Source organism: Elephantulus edwardii, unplaced genomic scaffold (assembly GCF_000299155.1).
Source record: "Elephantulus edwardii isolate Elephantulus edwardi_28Jun2011 unplaced genomic scaffold, EleEdw1.0 scaffold00211, whole genome shotgun sequence".
NCBI classification, from domain to species: domain Eukaryota; kingdom Metazoa; phylum Chordata; class Mammalia; order Macroscelidea; family Macroscelididae; genus Elephantulus; species Elephantulus edwardii.
In genome coordinates, this window is record NW_006399961.1 from 1,350,057 (window position 1) to 1,369,554 (window position 19,498).

General features: G+C 50.1%; 1 protein-coding gene across 2 annotated transcripts in view; it reads right to left on the minus strand.

The window, feature by feature from the left end:
• Positions 1 to 2,790: 2,790 nt before the first annotated feature.
• BTBD11 (BTB (POZ) domain containing 11) overlaps positions 2,791 to 19,498 on the minus strand; it is a 520,423-nt gene continuing 503,715 nt past the window's right edge. For both annotated transcript variants that reach the window (XM_006897535.1, XM_006897536.1), the window contains 3 exons: positions 14,305 to 14,373; positions 11,080 to 11,193; positions 2,791 to 3,120 (listed from right to left, as the gene is read on the minus strand). In XM_006897535.1, coding sequence (XP_006897597.1) covers positions 2,911 to 3,120; positions 11,080 to 11,193; positions 14,305 to 14,373 — 393 coding nt within the window. In that variant the 3' untranslated portion in view covers positions 2,791 to 2,910. The remainder of the gene's footprint in view (positions 3,121 to 11,079; positions 11,194 to 14,304; positions 14,374 to 19,498) is intronic.

The window sequence follows — 19,498 nt, forward strand, 5'->3', positions numbered from 1 at the left end:
TCTTAAAGAAGAAACAACCCCTGCATGCAAAGCCTGGGTGAGCAGTCAGACTTGAGGCTGTTGTGATGTTAGCTGTGTCTGCTGCCTCGCTGGCTCAGGTTTCCTCTGTCTGGACATCCCCCCTGCTTCCTGTGGACCCTAGTGGATGAGTCAGGGAGCCCAGTCTTCCTGTAGGCGCTGTCCCAGCCCAGGCTGGGTCAGGAGCTAGCAGGGACCAGTTGGGACCTTGGTTTGATCTTAGTGATGGTGACGTGGAGAGATCTTCCTGTCCTGACCCCTGAGCCCTCAACCTGTAATGCCACAACTGTCCCCCAGCACCGACTCATGCTACCCCTTGGTGGGCGCACACCATGTTAGACAGCTTGTCTTTCTGCCTGCCACATCCCACAAGCCCATCAGGACCCACAGATGGCAGCCAAGATGCCACCTTCTGCGGGACAGTTACTCTCAGTAGTTAACCATATTTTAAGACAGCGGCCCAGAGAGTGACACCCACACTTCCTTTAGCTGCTAGGATGGACAACCTTGGGCATCAGTGGAAAGTGCAGGCAGACCTGGGGTACCAGAGGTCGGGTGGTGGCCCAATGCCCAACACAAGCCATCCCAGACACTCCTTTCTGATTCATGGTGACACCATATGTGTCAGAGGAGAAAGGCTCTCCCTGGCTGATCTTTGGAAGGAGGTCACTAGGCTTTTCCTCCTTGATACCTCTGGGTAGACTTGAACCTCCAACCTCTCCATCAGCAGCTGAGCGAGCTGATCGCTTGCACCATCCAGCAACTCTACCAGCCACACAAGCCCCTTCATTTCCCCTCTGTCTTTATTCCTGTGAAGCCACGTGTTCTAGTCTCTTAACAGATTCAAGTTCCTGGGCCAGAGAACCACTGGGTAAAGATTGTACTCGTATAGACAAACAGTGCACAGCTTGGGAAAACTCATTTCTTTTAATGACAGAGGAAGCACACCAAACTGTAACAGATGCTCCATCGGGAGTTGCCGCTGTACAGCTGAATGCCCGGGGGCCCTACCAGTGTCAGATATTCACGGGCAGTAAGTCTCAGTTAAGGAGACATCCCATGCGGCGTCAGGTGACACGGAGAAGGCGGGAGACGGTGGTGACAACGTGCTGTGTCGTGGCCACTCAGACGGACTCCTGCAGGCAGGTTTTCCTGTCTCTTCCACCTTTGCTGGAGGGCTGGTGCGGGGGTGGGGTTCGCAAAGGACCAGGTGCAAGAGGGATCTTGTGGCTCAGCTGCCGTTGACCTCTACTGGAGACAGAAGACCAACGCTGTGCACAGAGATGGCCCGCGTATCCCGAGGGTCACACACGGGAAACAGGACGCGACACTGGTTTTCTGGGAGCCAACACGGCAGAGGAACCACAGCTCTTCTAGAATCTAGGATCTGGGCACCACTTCCCAAAGGCATGCGAGGAAAGAGGTTTGTCCATCAAATGTGGCCCTCCCAGTGGGGAAAAGTCATTCTCCTAGTCTTTTACTGAATTATATCTAATTATATCAAATTAATGGACTAGGAGGAAAGGCAATAACTCAAGAGTTATTTGGAATATAGTGGCACTTCACCAATCTCTTTTGCTAATAATATATGGCAGAGCAAACATTGAAACCCTATCAATAGAAACTTTCATTATAGATAAGCCTATACTGTACACAGTCAGAATACAGAAAGAATCCATCCTATCATACATGTTTAGTCTTTAAAAATAATCTAACATAGTCATCCTCTCTCTGGCTAGTAACAAACTATTAACATCTTCCAAGAATACAGAAGAAAAATCTCTGAGATGAATAGTAAGTTTTCTGACGTGCTCCCTCCCTCCCTCCCCCCTTCCGCATTATCTACGAAGGCATTTCTGTAAAATGCACCCAGGATCACTCTTGATTAGGAAAAGAAGTGGATATGGCCGTTTTTACCACATGGACTTCTAGCTAGAAGTGATGAAACGTCTTAAATCTTGGCAAAAATGAAGTACAAACATAACATTTTATAGGTTTGGGCCCATGCAAATGCGTGTTTTGTTATGTGGGGGGGGTCTTATCTCAAACCCCCAAACCACGATTAGCATGCAGGCTGTTTTCAACTACTGAACTGGAGATAATGATTGGCAGTGCACCTGTTCAGTGTGACCACGGGCACTAAGGCCAGGTGGTCCCACCTGGGAGAGGATATCAGCAATGCCTTGTCAGAAGCATGTTTACACAACGTGGACCTGCGACTGGCCTTTGTTTTTTGTTTTTTTTTTTTTAGAAAAAGAATAACAACTTCAAAACACAGACCCCTAAACACGATTCGGTTTAAAATGAACTGTTAAGCTTTTAGAAATAGATTTTCAACTACAAGGCTGCCCTGTTATTAATTATTATTATTACTAGTTTTTATATGAATATTTTAAAAAGTTCCCACCCCTAAAAATTTGCCAAATTGTTTCCTCATTAATGATTAACAGTCTCACCAACTGGCTGATGTGGTTGCCTCATGGTGACTGTAAGTAGGAAGTTCCTGGGGGAGTGAGTTCTGCAGCGCTGCCCGGGACAGGTCCACTAAGTTGTTCACCTGACAATCTGGAACCCACGCAACTCTCAGTTCTTCCTGTGTCCAATGGACAGTGGTCCCCGGCAATGAGTATTCCATGGTCCCAGGGGCTGGCTGGCTTGCCACATGTTGACCTTCAAGCTCTGAACTTAGTGGGACCCTCAGACTGGAGAAATGTCCTTGGGATTTGTAACAAGAACCCATGGGAGCTGAATGTTCCCCCTCAGAGACATGGAAGCAGTAGAGGCAGCTCCTTGGCCCAGCCGGAACCTGACACCAGGTGGAGTTTGTGTCTGCGTGAAGTCAATGCAACAGGAGAACGAGGAAGTCCTGGGGGTGCTCCCAGCACTGGACCTTCATACAACAGAACCTTTGGATGAGGACAAGTGGATGGACTGAATCCTGATGGCCAACGTCCTCTGTAAGTCCTGGAGCACATCCTGGCCCGTCCCTTCCCCGTTTTTGTCGTACAGGAGCTGCTTGAATGCTTCATTTTCGATGAGGACCATCATGTTTTTGAGGAAGTAGCCTTCACAGTAAGCTGAGAGCTCAGTGACGCCAAGGAACTATGCAAAGTGGGGAGAGAGCGGGAGATGGTTACGTTTCTGAAATGCACCGGCTGCCTGCAGACGTCATCACCCCCAACCTACTGCCGCCCAGCCAATTCCATTTCAGGACAATCTTCCATTGGGTTTACAAGGTTGGAAATTTTAAAGGGAGCAGACTACCTCATCTTTCCCTGTTGGTGGTTTCCAACTGTCAACCAGGTAGCAGCAGCTTAACTTAGCCTCCTATGCCCCCAGGGTCTCCAGTTCTCACCCCGGGCTCTAAGTTTCCTCTTGGCAATGTGACTGTGTTCTTCCTGGCAAGGCTGGAGTTCATGCTTCACTGCTTGGAGCTGGGCTGGCCCTGTGACTCGTTTCAGCCTACGGAGCATGCCCCGGGGTGCTAGCTTGGAGTTAGCCTCAAGTCTTTGGTGGGCTCCCACTGTCTCCCTCAAATGCCCCCTCTGCCAATAAATGGCAGAGCCTCGCCTGGCCCAGCCTGCACGGAGCATATGAGCTATGCTGAGCCAAGTTGGGCTAGTTGCTCCAGCTGGCATCTCAGTCTACAGTGACACAGCCCAGCCAGGACCAGCCAGGGGCACCCACAGCTGGCGGGCCAGCCGACCTCCTGAGTAAGGCCATGAGAACACCCGGCTGCAGTGAGGTGCACTGTCTCACTCAGCTGGGTGCCATGGCTGTGACACTGACCACCGTGGGATCAGACAACTGGCACACGAATAGAGTGCTTACCCGGTGGCAGACAGAGGTCAAACTCCTTACAGGGATTTGATTCTCACAATGACCCTGTGAGTCGACACGGCCTACCTAGATGAAGAGTTCTCAGTCAAGGGCGTTTGGCCTCCTGGGAGCATTTGGCAATGTCTGAGGATGTTTCTGATTGTCACATCTGGAGGGGGTGAGACTAGGCATGCTGCCAGGCACCCTGAGAGCTCCCATAACCACGTCGGACACAGCTTACCCTGCCAACAGCTTCAAGGCCGGGGAACCCTGACTTAGACTCAAGGTTCCTGCTACACTAAGGTGGGGGGGAGGGGCTTATCTCCCATCACCCCTCAGGTCTCACAGTGGGCTTGGTGAATCACAGAGGACATTCAGTAAGTGCTGAATGCATGAGTGAATGGTTGTTGTTAGGTGCCGTTGAGTCGAGAACGACTCACAGTGACCCTGTGAACAAAAAGATCTTTTTGTTCTGTCCTTCGCCATCCTCACACTTCCTGACGCACAACAGCCTGTCAGAGCATGGTTAGCTTGCAGATCATAACACTAACAGCTAACACTGATGAGAGCTGCATCTACAGCACCCAGCCCAGTAACTGGTCCACAGAAAGACCCAGGCTGTCTCCTGGAGCTGAGTCAGTGGCCTAATTCTTTAGGTCACTAGTGAGCCAACATCTGCATCAAAGTCATGCGTAACTTTGCACAAGGCCGGTCACTCCTCTCGGGAGTTCTGGGGGCCGAGTGGTGAGGAGCTGCGTTGTCAGTGTGAAGTACGTGATGTGAATCCGTGAGCTGCTCCGCGGGAGAGGGGTGGGCAGTCTCCTCCTGTGCGAGTCACCGCCTCTGAAAACCTGCTGGAGGTCAGCTATGGGTTGGTTCCGATTTGATGGTACCTACTACCACCAACAATCACTTCCCTGGGCCTCAGTTTCTCCCTCTGAAGAATGAGAGGGGTGGCTTAAGTGACATCTGGGACATGGGGTCTCACTGTGGCTCTGTGACCTTGGAGAGGCCTAGAAGGCTTGATGAAGTTTATCAAAGGACAGGTTTGTTACCCAACAGTGATGCATGTTCACACAGATACACAGGAGCTTGGGGCTGGGAGTGACCCTGGGAATGACCTTCTTTCAACACCGTACTCTGTGTGGACCCCAAGCGCACAGAAGTGTGGAAGGACAGACTCAGCTCCTAGAGTCAATGAGTACAGGCCTCCTAGTAGAGATGGGGAAACTGAGGCTCAGGGCCTCCCACCCCTCAGTCTGTGACACTGACTTTTAAGCGATTGTCACTCAATTTCTGTTAGCATGAGTGAAGCACGTTGGTGGTGGTAGGTGCCGTCGAGCATGACTTCCAGCGACTCTGTGAACAACGGATCGGAACCCTGTCCTCTCCTGTGCCATCAAACCATCTCTGACACACTCGAGTCCACTGCAGTCACTGTGTAAATCCATCTGGGTGAGGGTCTTCCCTCTTTGCTGACCCTCCACTTTTTCAAGCATTATGTCCCTTCCCAAAGAACAGCCTCTCTTAGCAACGTGCCCAAAGTACGCGAGATGAGGCTTTGCCTCCAAGGAGCACGCTGGCTGTTCTTTCTCCCAGACAGATCTGTAACAAAATGAAACTAAAACCCACTGCCATGGAGTCGATTTCAATGCATATGCACAATCCTTTAGGACGGAGACCTGCCCACTAGGTTCCCAAGGCTGCAGATCTTTGTGGAAGCCTACTGTCTCTTCTTTCTCTCTTTGAACAGCTGGTGAGTTTGCACTGCTGACCATTTAGTTTTTTTTAAGCAAACAGCAGTTTAATATAGTTCAGCTGGCTATTTCAGAGAACAGAGAAGCGGGAGGAGCCGTGAGGGAAAAAAATGAAGGCAAAAGAATAACAATACTGGCTAGCATCCAGAAAAGGAGGACTTGTGCAGACTGCTTACTGACCCTGCGCAGTTTTTCTAAGTTTTCTGTAAGATCAGGCAAGGTTTTGCTCTGCTGTCCCCAGGGCTGCTGGCCTTTATAAGCACTAGTGCCACTAGGATTCCTTGGAGATAACAGATGTCATGACAAGAGCTCTACTGCTGGTGAGTCAATTTCAACTCACGGTGACCTTAGGTGTTAGAGTGTAATTGCTCCAAAGCATTGTTCTTGGCTGTAATCTCTATGAAGGCAAATGTCCAGGCCTTTCTTCTATGGTAGCACCTCTGGGCTTGAACTATCAACCTCTCAGTTAGTAGAAGAACGTATCTATTTGTACCACCCAGGGACCTTTTAGGAAGCAAAGCAAATACTTTGTAATACATAATAATGTTAATAATTACTCAGTGCTGATTATACACCTGCCACTTGCCTGTCTCCACACTGCTAATTACTAAGAGAACTGAGGCCAGACCCTTATTTGCTGGAGCAGCAGCCAATTGTTGCTGGCATCTGTTTTTGTCAATAAAGCTTTATTGAAACACAGTATCACCCCCCCCCCCAAACACACACTCACACTGGTTTTCTGTAGCTGCTTTCCAAGTACCAGAGTTACGTTAGAGTGAAGTGACAGAGACTAGATGGCCTGCAGATCTAGAAATATTTCTCTGACCCCCCCAATGGAAGGTTTGTTGATGTCTGTCCTCATTTTTTCCATGGATAGAGACCATGTCTTACTGATATATTACTACACAGGACCTGGTACATAGTAAGTGCTCAATAATTACCAGGGAAGGACCTTCTTGGTTTCCAAATGGTTTCCAAACTCTTGTTTCCATCATGCTGCATGGGGTGAGCCCCTGCACTAATTTATGGTTTGAGAGACACCGGGAAAGGGCCCCTCTTTCAGGACTGAAGAGCTGGGACAGCTCCTGAGCCGTGGAAGAAGGTGCGGGGCATCCCTGAAAGGAGCTTGTCCTCTGTGGAAGAAGCCCCAGCTTGCTCCAGTGTGTTGACAGCAGGGAGATAGTGGGCCCAGGCCCTTGTTCACATTTGCTATGTGGCTGCTCACATTGAACCACCTCCACTTACTGGGGTTCCAAACTCTGTGTTGGTTGCTCTCTTTTCTGCTCTTTTACTAAATAAACTAGCTTCAATTTGCAGCACGATTTGCCAGTACTAGGATCTCCATGGCATGGATCGTTAGCAGAGCGCAGTATTGCTTGCACAGTGAAAGCAGCATTGAGATGGTGGAGGGGCTGGCTGACTCGCCATTAAAAGATCACGAAGGGGGGATGTTTGCCGTGCAAAGCTCCAGCAGGTGGCTGGGCGGAGGCGGCTGAGGTCTGAAAGAGCCAGAGCCCTGACTGCAAACATCCACAAACCAAAGATTGTGTTTCTCTGCCTTGGGCCTCCTAAGCCCAAGGACCAACAGATTCCCAACCTGGCTCGCTCTGCACGAGGCCACATTCAGTCATAAACGTGCTACTTACGGGAGCTGCCTGCTAAGGGCCTCAAATGATTAAAATGCGACTCTTGCTCGCAGGCCCTGCCAAGGCGATAGACCCCATGTGGAGGGGGAATCACAGGGCGATTTGAGCAAATACAGGGCAGGGGAGGGCGGTCTGCCCAGCTCTGCCGCTGAGTGGAGAGAGAGTTTGCAAGCTTGTTGTAAATCTCCACTTTAAGATAAAAGAGAAAATAAAAATGGCTTGAGTCCCAAGCAGCCAGAGTATCATGTCACCAGAACAATTCAGTGTTTATTTGAGAGCGTGTGGGTAAGGAGGGGCCTGGCCATCTTCACACATTCACTAATGGACAGTCAGAAAATCTTTTCGGAGCATCAAGGGTTGTTTTTGAAAATCTGTATCCAAACATTGACTAGGTCAGGCAGTGTCCACAGACATCAGGACTTACGCTTCAGAGTTACTTGCCTGCGTCTGAATTTCAGTCCTAGCTGCGATTTTAAGTCACTTCCCCTCACGGTGCCTCAACGTCCTTACTTATGCCGGCCGCTGTCAAGCTGATGCCTAAGCATCGTCACCCCACACGTGTCCGAGTGGAACTGTGCCTCATGCGGCGCTGGGGACTGATTTTTAAAAAGTCGATCACCAAGCCTTTCTTCTGAGGCATCTGTGGGTGGATTCAAACCTTTAACCTTCTGGTTCGCAGAAGAACATTAGGCTTTTGCACCACCCAGGAGCTCCCTCTTATTTATCGCATGAGACTAATGAGAGTATTACAGGAAGCCTGGTGGTGCAGCGATTAAGTGATCACCCGCCAGCCTACAGGTCTGTGGTTCAAGTCCCCCAGCTACTATGGAGAAAGATGTTTTCTTCCACAGAGATTAGAGTTTTGGGAACTCTCTGGGGCAGTTCTACTCTGTCCTGTAGCGTGCTGTGGGGTCTCAGAAGTGACTCCGATGGCACAGCACAGCAATAACGATGGCATTTACCAGACAGTGCTGCGGTGAGGGGCAGGCATCTGACCCCACAAGGCTCTGAGACGGGCACCCACATGTAGGGGGCTGGCGGGAGGCTGCCGGAGACAGAAAAGAATGTCTGAACACCAGTGGGGTCTTCCACGGTGAGCAGCAGGGGGCACTGTCCTCATCAGCTGACACACTCTACTACATCTGTGTGCTTGTTTTAAACAGATTGCTGATTTTGTTTTCTTTCCTATCAAATGTTGCGGGACAAAGACAGGCAATCTCCTCCTGGGGAATTTATAGCTCAGAAACCCAATGAAGAGTCAGCTCTGACTCGACAGCAGTGAATAAATGGGGAGCGGGGAGAGAGAGAGAAATCTCGCATGTTAATTTTCCTGTCTTCAGCGTAAGGAGGGAACATGACATTGCACTTGGACAAGTTTCTTCTCATCGTCCTTGTCTCATTTGTGAAAGTGACGGGATGAAACCAGTGGTTCCCAAGGACTAGTGTGAAGTAGGATCATCATGATTAGTTTTGAGGACTAAGATGCGTCTGATTCAGGCCACAGACTTTCCGATCACTTGCTATGCATCTGAGATCTGGACAATGACTAAGGGTGACAGGAAAAGAATTGATGCCTTTGAGCTGTGGTGTTGGAGAAGAGTACTGAACATCCCATGGACGGCCAAGAGAACAAACAGCTATGTCTTGGAGAGGGTACAGCGGAAGTGCTCTTTGGAGGCGAGAATGATGAGGCTTTGCCTCACGTACTTTGGGCATGTTGCTAGGAGGGGCTATTCCTTGGAGAAGGACATGAGGCTTGGAAGGGTGGAGGGTCAGCAAAGGAAAGAAAGACCCCCAATCAGGTGGACTGACATGGTGACTGCTGCAAAGGGGCTCTTGTGTGTCAGGAAGTGTGAGGATGGCGCAGGATAGAACAGGGTTCAAATTTTTTGTTCATTGGGTTGCTGAGTTGTACTCTACTCAACGCCACATAACAATAACAAAGATTTCTGGGTTCTGGTTGCTTAGTGGGTTAAGGAGTTGTGCTGTCAACTCAAAGGCACAGGGTTCGAATCCATCAGATGCTTTAAGACAAGCAATCTCCTCTTACACAAGTACTGCCTTTGAAAACCTGATGGAGGGTCAGCTCTGAGTTGGTTCCAGCTCCAAGGTACATAACACCGGTAACAACTCCTGAGCTAAGGAGTCTTGGTGGCGGAGTATGTAACGTGTCAGATGACTTACCAAAAGGTTGGTCTTTCAAATCCACCAGCAATGCCCCGCAAGGGAAAAAAGATGGGCAGTCTCTGCCTATTAAGGCTTATAGCCTCGAGAACCCAATGGGGGGTCAGAATGGATCTGATGGCAGAAACGTGGACCCCTGAGTGTCTGCTGCTGCCTGTGGAATTGGGAATATGGAAAAAGCTCCTCAGGTGATCCCATTAGCGGCCAGGTACGGGGCCTGCTAACAACACTTTCTCCAAGCAAAGCAACAAAGGTCAATCTCTTGCTGCCCCTTACAATCACCTGGGTGCTCCCTCAACCTGCCTGGGCCCAGCACAGACAGTGGAATCAATGTCTGGCACAGGAATCTGGGTAAGGGGTTTCCCCCTTCTTTTTCTTTTTTTTTTTAGGTTTTTCTTTAAGCTTAGCTTCCCAGGGAAGATCCCCAGGAAAAACTATGTATTGGGGAGTGTCTGAAAGAACCAGCTATCCCTGTACAGAAACAGATCATCACTGGAGGATCTTGTTAAAATACAGATTTGGATTCAGTCCATCTAGGGTGGAAAGGCAAACTCTGAGCAGAGGGTCAAGCTGAATGACGCTGCCGGAAGCCACGGGGCCACAGCCCTGGACAGGGACTTTTCACGCTTCAGTGGGCATCGGAAACCCGCAGGATCACCAAGCTCTGGGAGCTTGGTGGGCCGCAGCCTGGGAGTTCCCGTTTCTAACCGTTTCCTGCTGTGTGCTGGTCTGGAAGCCAGGCACACAGGGCGGCTGGGACAGGCAACAGGGGTGCATCATGGGGAGCCTGAGAGATAGGGAGATCTGGCCCCATGCCACGCCACGCGCTGAGTCAGTCTGCAGTGTGATTCGTACACATGAGCAGAGCTTGGGAAGTGCGCTCCTAGAGCAATTCTGCTCCTGGAAAGTTCTGGGTTCCCACCTTCCTCATATGCTGGTAGTGAAAGGAGCAAGAAAAAAAAAATAACTACTAGGTACAGAACTCCTGAGCTTCATGTCAGCAGCCCAGTGCTGAGTCCACTGCACCACCAGGGCACGTATGAGTCTCCTCAAACTAAATGGTAAAAGTCTAACCCTATACCTATGGAAGGGGTCCTGGTGCTCTTGTGGTAAAGAACTGCACTGGCAACCCAAGTACACAGTTCAAATCTACCAGCTGCTCTGTGGGAGAAAGATGGGCAATTGCCTCTTGTGTGACTTACTGCCTCTGAAAACCTGCCGGAGGGTCAGCTATGCATCAGTTCTGACCTGATGGTACACTACCACCACCACCATGATTGCTGCCACAACCACCACCACCACTACCACCTCTATCACTGCCGCCCCCCCCCCCCGACCTAACTACAGAAGCTCTGGGGCTTAGTGGTAAGGCACTGTGCTGCCAACCCAGAGGCACAGGGTTTGAATCCAATGGCTGCTCCTCAGGAGATGGGCAATGATTTACACTCTCTGAAAACTGGCTAGAGGGCGAGAGGGTCAGCCATGAGTCAGTTCTGAGTTGACAGTGCACAACAACTGTACAAGTGGGAGCAGACTCGGGAGGAGGTCTGATGGCAGGACCTTCGAGACATCTGCTCTGACCTGCTGTGTCTGTAAGGAGGGCTCCCCCACGTGAGGGCGTGGCTGTGCCTGTGGCAGGGCTGTGGGGCGAGTACCTTGGCGTGGTTGTAAATATCCACACAGTTGTCGGTGTTGATGCTTTTTGCACAGATGATCTCACAGTGTCGCTGCAAAGCCTCCAGCTGGAAAAACTTAGCGGCAGAGAGAAGCTGTAAATTATAAAAGGAGCCTGTTAGGGCTGGGGGGAGGGGGGAGGAGAGAAAAAGGAAAGAGGGGGGAGGAGGGAGGAGGAGGAGGGAAGAGGAAGAAAATACAGGGAGGAAGGAGGAAGGGAGAGAAGAAAGGGGAGAGAGGAGGGAGAAAGGGGAGGAGGGAGGAAGGGGTGGAGGAGGGGAGAGGAAAAGGAAGGAGGAGGGAGGAATGGAGTGGGGGGGAGAGAGGGGTGGGATGGGAGGCATGATAATGGGGAGTGAAACCCCTATCTTCCATCACCGGGGAGCAAGAGATACGGTGAATGGCCGAGGGACCAGAGATAAAGGTGTCCTGATGTTGCTTTAAAGCACTGAGGTGCCAGGAGAAGAGTCAGAATGGTGACAGGACTGTACTGAGGGGTAGCGGGGCAAAAGGGAGGGGACTTCAGTAGGAGTGCACCCACTTCATGCCTATTAGAGGAGGAGGTCAAGCCAAAAGTGTGCCTAAAGTTCTCAAGTCCAGAGGTTTCCGCTATCTAGTAAGGGTGAGCAGTGTTAACGGGCAAGATGGGACATAGACATGTGCCATTCATCTGGGTCTTCACTCAAGTGTCACCTCCTCCAAGAGGCCCTCCAGGCCCTCCCTCCACCTCCCTGCTTCTCTGTCCATTCCGCTGCACCCTTTTCTCTTATCACTCATTCCAAGCGGGACCTGATGTCACGGGCTTGCTCACGTCTCCCTCCTCCCTGTCGTCGAGGGGGGCAGGACTGCTCGTCTCTATTTGATCCTGGTCCCCCAGTGCCCAGCACAGTGCCTAGCCCGGGGACATGTTCAGTAGGAGTGTGCCTAGAGAACCCCAGAAGGCCAGGGTAGAATGCCCCCTCGGAAGTGGACCGCTGTAATCCTTACAGACTTGCACTGCCACATCTTTCTCCGGTGAGGTAGCTGGTAGGTTCACAGGGCTGAGCAGTTTTACCACGGCACCACTCCTTGAAAGAACTAGCAGCAGGGGTTAAAAGCGCCCGAGTGCCCGGGCGGTGCAATGGTTGGCACCTCTGGCTGCTCACCGCAAAGCTGGGGCTTTGAGCACATGTGGAGGTGCCCTGGAACAAAGTCCCGGCTATCTACTTCTGAAAGGGCAGCCAGTGAAAACTCTATGGAGTATAGGCCTGCTCTGATGGGCATGGGGTCAAAACAAGCTGATGCTGACTTGGGGGCAACAGGGCTTGGGGAAGAGGCCTGGAGAGGGGACGAGGTAGGTGAGGCCAGCTGCTTCTTATTGGAAATCTTTGTGTGTTGTTGACATGATTTCATTAGTTTGATAGAAGGACCATTTTATGCTTACAAACGAGGTTGGGTCCTCTGACTGCAGCGTGGTCCTGATGGGAGAGGAGGAGGGAAGAACTGTATGGGATCTGCCTGATTTCCCAGAGCAGGAAGTGGGACCCCGGGTCATGGACTCCGTGCCCAGCCCTGTGGCACTTTGTGGCAGTTACAGTTCTGAGCACCTTATAAGAGGGACTTTAAATATCCTCTTGACAGCTCAATGAAGCAGATGCTAGTATTCTTCTCATTTTATCATCAGGTGCCACTGAGTCAATTTCTACTTGCAGTGACCACATGTGAAGGACTAGAGCTGCCCCACAGGGCTTTCTGAGTTGTGATCTTTACGGGGACTGATTGCCAGGTCTTTCTCCCGCAGAGCTGGTAAGCTGTTGGTTAGCAGCTGAGGACGAACCGTTACATCACTATTGCTCACCCCTATCACCCTATTTACAGGTGTAGAAAAGGAGGCTCAACTCAACTGACTCACAGCTGACTCTCCAGTGGGTTTTTGAGGCTGTAAACTGTACAGGATGAGACTGCCCATCTTTCCTCCTCATGGTGACTGGTGGATTTGAACCACCAGAGAGGCACGGTTTTAGGGTTTGCAGCATATTTCCCTATGGACTTCTGCCAGAGAAATGGAGGCACAGAGAGGTTACATAGCTTGGCCAAGGTCACACAGCTTGGTCGTGGCTGAACCCGGCTGAGACTCAGGCAGCCTAGCTCAGCATCTGTGCATGCTTCCGGAACCTCTGGGAGTGTTCCGAGTCTCTGATCATTCAGGCATGCTGGCTCTTCTGAGTGATTTTGTTCTTTTTGTTGGGAGTGACTTTGACTTCAGGTTCAAAGCTCTGAGCTTTGATTAGGACAACCAGGAATTCAGCTTTTAGGAGGGAGCTGGGGGAGATCTTGGGTTTTGGCTTGGGCAGAAAGGATCAGAAACACGGTCCCTGAGCAGGGGAGGTAAGAACGGGTGGAATCAGGAGAGATGGTGGAAGCATTTCGGGGTCCAGCCGGGACAGGATAAGGGAGGAGATGGCCAAAGAGGCTGGCGAGGGTGGAGGGAGTGCTCTGTGAGAGGGAGGGCCAGCCTGAGTAAAGCAGAGGAGAGATTATAACGTGAAGTTGGCTTTGATGTCTGAGAAACATATATCTTTGTATCTTGAGTTGTTTTAGAGGTTTTAATTTCCTTATAAATGACAAGAAGGAAGAAGTGTCTGGATGATGCTATCTGAGCCCCAGCTGTGCCCAGAGCTACTTCTATCCCTGGGCTGTGGAAATTTCCTCTACCTCACCCTCCCTCTCAGCCAGTAAAAACAAGGTTTAACTCAGTGGCTGTCGAAAGGTGGGGGCTAGTACAGTGCAGACCCTGAGTCTTCCACAGGAGGGTTCTGGTGAGAAGCCCTTCTTATCCATAGGGATCATGGAGCCAGGCAAGGAACACTGGTGGTGCAATGGTAAGCAATCAGCTGTTAACTGAAGGTTGGTGGTTCAAATCCACCTAGTTGCTCCTATGGTAAAATGACCTGGTGCTCTGCTCCTGTAAAGATTAGTCTAAGGAACTCTGTGGGGTGCTTTTACTCTGTCACTGGGGTCACTACGAGTTGGAAGGGATTCACATCTAATGAGAACAGCAACAATGGCCCAGGAATGAGCAAGAACCAAATTCATCCCCTTCCCATCTTCACCCAGATGGTTCTGCAGCCCAGCTCCCCCGGTCACAGCCACTGAAGGCCAGTGACTCCGGTCTGCAGAGATGCCACCCACCAAGTGACGGCTCCATGTGATGACGGACTGCCTACCTCCATTATCTCGTTGTTTTTAATGAGAAGGGACTCTGGGCCTCCATAGTAGAGATACTGCATGACCAGCTGCAAGAAAACACACGTGGTTGGGCAGTCAGCAAACGTCAGCTTCACACAGCAAGCACCATCACCCTGAAGTCATAGCCTGACCCTCAGGCTGGGTCTCCAGTCCTTCAAGCCCATCCCATTCCTAATGGTGGCTTTCTGCTGTTTGATTACCTCCAGTGACTGAGAACTCACTACCTTACAGGAAAGAAGTTCCATTTTGATCAGTTTAACCTATGGGGTAGTTGTCCCATCATGCTGTTGTGTACCCTTGAGTCAGAACTGACCAACAGCTGACCCTCCGGTGGATTTTCAGAGGTAGTTAATTTAGGGAGAAGATTGCCCATCCTTCTCCTGTGGAGCAGCTGGTGGATTTGAACTACAGGCTTTTGACAGCACAATTCCTTATCATTAATTCACCAGAGCTCCCTCATTGCAAGCTGAAATTGGCCTTCCCGTGGTTTCCTGCTGCAAGTTTCATGTCCATGCCAAGGGCCAAAGAAACACCTCAAAAACACTGCCCATCAAGATGGTTTTCTTCAATGTATGGCTGACAACCCCATGTGGCCACACTGCTCTGACAGGCTGCCCAGAACTGCTGTCCTCGGAGCTTAAAGGGCCTGCACCATGGGCCATTCCCTGAGGTGTGTCCCACTCTGTCAGCATGGCTAATGTTGAAGACCCGGAGGGTGACTGTGGAAGGTCACGGGACCCCTTGCTCCTCGTTACAGCCTGCCGTGATTGGAGATCACGTGGCTTCCTGTTTTCGAGCAGCAGGTCAGCCTCTGTAGCACTGCAGACTTGTGTCCCCTGAGGCTCATGGATGTGTCTAAATTAGTTGTCACCACCTTCCACAAATCAGGGTGCTGCATCTTTCAGGTGGGGGTCTACACTCTTGACATGGCCACAGCCTCCTCCATTCCTATTGTATTCTACCTGCCTGACAGACACACCTGGATGCCTGACACACTCGTTTGCCTGCTTCCTGCCCGCCTGACACACCTGCTCAGTTGACACATGGGCCTGCCTGACACACGGGCCCGCCTGACACATGGGTCTGCCTGACATACCTGCTTAGTTGAGACACCTGCTTGGTTGAGACACCTGCCCGCCTGCCACACCTGCTCAGCTGACACACAGGCCTGCCTGCCACATGGGCCTGCCTGCCACACCTGCTCAGCTGACACACAGGCCTGCCTGCCACACCTGCTCGGTTGAGACACCTGCCTGCCTGACACACGGGCCTGCCTCACACACCAGCCGCCTGACATAACTGCCTTCCTTCCACACCTGCTCAGTTGATACACATGCCTGCCTGACACAAGGGCTCACCTGACACACCTGCTCACCTACTTTCTGCCTGGTTTGAAGGCACAGTGTGTACCTACTGGTTTCACCCCAACTTGTGCAACCTCTCTGTATCTCTGGGGGCTTGGGCAGGGTGCTCTCTATGGTCCCCCCAGGCCGACAGTCTATGACCAGCACAGGACAGTGGTTAGGAGCAGAGGCCCTCGGGTCATATGATGTTGCACGACCATCACGACAATCTAATTTTAGAATATCAGCCTTAAAAGAAATCTTGTTCTGGTGAGAAACTCTTCCTGTAACCCCTGACTAACACTAACCTATGTTCTGTCCCTATGGTTTGACCTGCACTGCCCATTTCACATGCAGTCTTTCGTGTCCAGCTTAACTTACTGTAACGTTGTCAAGCCATCCATACTGTAACAAGTATCAGTAATTCATTCCTTTTTAGGTCCAAATAATAATCCGTTTTAAGGAAATGCCACATTTTATTCATCGACTCACCAGGCAAAGATATCTGGGTTGTCTGCACTTCTTAACTATTATGAAAAGTGTCAATGTGAAGGGCTGGGCATCAGAATTCTTTTCCAGATCTCATCTCTTTTTGTTCTGCCTTTTGCCTCCTCTAAATCCAAAAGTGGGGGGTCGGCGAGAGAGAGGAAGACCCTCAACCAGATGGAGTGACAGAGTGACTGCAGCAGTGGGCTCAAATATAGCAGAAATGAAGAGGCTGGGACAGGATAGGATGGGATTTGGATCTGTTGTTCATAGGGTCGCTATGAGTCCTGCTTGACTCAATGGCCCCTTCCAATAACAACCACAGTCTAACAGTGCTTACCTGTTATGCCCTTACCACTCCCCACCACGTGTCTTGAGCAGAACCTTTTCTCCAGCCTCATGTTTTGTCCGTGCTGTGCCCTCTGCATGGATGCCCTTCCCTTCTTAGCGTCCTGGAGAACTTGGCCCCCTTGTTCAGGATCTAGCTTGCAGTCACTCCGCCTCCTCCCACCCGTGTTGGCCAGCACCCCATCCCTGACTACAGGGCAACGTCCTCCAGTGTCTGAGGACACAGGCTGTGTATTAGCCTCCATGTACACGCAGTGTCTAGCACAGCGCCTGGCCCACCGCAAGCAGGCAACACGCAGTGTGGACACTCCAAACATAAACCTGAGTCCTCCCACTTTGTGTATCTGGGCCGCCCACGTACAGGCACTGGGCTTCTGGGGCCGCTGCCCAGGGGTGACACGGTGGTGTGTGGATGGTGCTGGCTGAGTCTTTGTGAAATGACAGCACAATGCTGTTTCTGCTGCCCGCTCCCACCATGGCGGGCTCTAAACATCTAAAATGCTAGGTCAGTGAATGGTTGGCTGTTGGACTTATTAAAATAGTTTAATTCCCTGAGCATTTCTCTTTCATTAGGGCCCAACCAACAACAATAACAAAAGCCATAATGATAATGTCCCCTAGTACTGGGCCTCTCGGTTTATAGAGTCCTTCTCTGTCTTGTCAGGTCACTTATTCATGGCTGGGCTGTCGACTGTGCTGTTACTTAGCGGACAGTCATTTGGGCTGTAATGGAATTGAAATTGGGCTATCCCACGGCACTGGCAGACTGCCAGCCTGGCTTTTTCTGCAAGGGGGCTGAACAAGGCCGTATTCCTTGGCTGTTGTCGGCCTACACGAGACAGGGACTCCAGCGGTGCCCACAGCGTCATGGTACCCCTCACCCAGGTGCACGCTCAGCTTCGCCCGCCTCCTGCCCACATGCGAAACAGTCTGGGGAGGAAATACAACCTGGCCTCATTTACTGCAATTTGTCAGCATGGTCGTGAAATGAGCAGCCTCTGGGGCCTCCACCTGACCCGAGTCTGCCCTCTCTGGCCTATTTCACACCCTAAATGAGGCTTTTCTGTTTTGTTTTTTTTTTTAATTTTATTGTATTACTTTTTACGTGTGCCATCAAATCAGATCTGACTGGTACAGAAGGAGATTGTCCCTTCCTTCTCCAGCAGAGCATCTGGTGGATTTGAACCGTGTACCTCTGGGATTGCAGTGCAGCGTTTGGCACTAGGCCACCAGAGCTCCCTGCTTTTCTGCTTTTTTAGGGCTGGGCACAGAAAAGTCCCCAGGGTCCTGACCAATCTTCCCTTTCCATAACTGAAACTCAAGACTACTGTGGTCAGGAAGCCTACCCCCATCACCGGTAATTATTACAGGTTGCCTCATCCGCTGGGGCCACCTTTTCCCATGAAGGTCTCTCAGTGAATCTATGCAGCAAATATTTACTGAGTTTCCACTTCTCCAGCTAGATCCAGACTCACTGGTGAAGTGGTCCTGCACCAGCACTTGGGAAGCTTAGGGAGGGTCCACTTCCTGGTGTCTAGCTGGAGCTTCTGTGGACGAAGCTTGAAGACTACAGCCTCCAATCTGAAGAAAAGAAAAGGCCTCACAACCGGACCAATACACAACATAAGAAGTGGAGAAAAGACATCCTTTGTTAAGGATGTTACTTTCCTTAGATCCATGAAAGCAGCCTCCACGAAATCAATAAATGTCTTGCCATGGGGAAATATGCTGTTAAGGACTTTTCAAAAGTACTCAGGTGAAACTTACACTTGGACCTGGAGGCAGTGGTCAGAAAAGAGCAAGGAAATACTGCATGGTTCAAAACTAGAAAAGGACCTACAACCAGGAGAAGATAAAATAGATGAATGGGATCTTCTAAGAATCCCTATGCACATTCCAAAATTTCTCCAACAGGGTAAAAAGGGAAGCCACAGATTGGGAAAAAGTATTTGGTAATGACATATCAGATAAGGGACTTATATTCAGAATTTATAAAATACTTGAGCACCACAACAAGATAAAGGTAAAGAATCCAATTGAAAAAAAAAAAGAATCCAATAGAAAAATAGGCACAGGATATGAACAGACACTTCACCAAAGACGACATTCAGATGGAGAACAAGCACATGAAGAAATGTTCAAAATCCCTAACGCTAAGAGAGATGCAAATCAAGACAACTATGATATATCATCTCACCCCAGTCAGAATAGCAAAATTTAACAGAACAGCAAGCGAGGTTGTGGAGAAACTGGAACCCTTATTCACTGTTGGTGGGAGTGTAAAATGGTGCAACCACTGTGGAAGGAGGTATGGCGCTTTCTCAAAAAGTTGCAAATAGAGATACCATTTGACCCAGCAATTCCACTACTGGGAATATACCCCAAAGAAACCATAACTGACATCCAAGCAGATATATGCTCACCCATGTTTATTGCAGCTTTGTTCACAATAGCAAGGCGTTGGAAACAACCTAAGTGCCATGGTGCCACTGTTGTAAAACAGGACTGACTTTGGGGTTAGGGGGTGACTGAGAAAGATGGGTTCAATAATGTAGGCTGCAATGAAACAGATGAGGGAGAAAACTGTTCAAGAGGGATATGTTATTAGGTATTTTTGTCATGACAGGAGTCCAGAGCGAAGGCTGTATAGTGGAATGGACCTGGGGGAGGGATTGTAAAACAATGAAAGAATTTTTCTTTGACTTTTCCAAGAGGGTAGTGTACTAGTGGGGAGGGTTGAGAGGTGAGAAAAATGCAACAATGAGTGAATGGAAATTTAAAAAAAAGGAAAAAACAAAACAAAACAACAAAAACTAGAAAAGGAGTACGTCAGGGATGTGTCCTGTCTTCATACATTGTCAATCTGTATGGAGAACAGATCATTCAAGAGGACAGTGGAATTAGGATTGGAGAAAAACTTACCAACAATCTGGGTTCTGGTCTCAGCTCTGCCACTTCTCCACACTAAGGATGTGGGCACGCTATGTAACTTTTC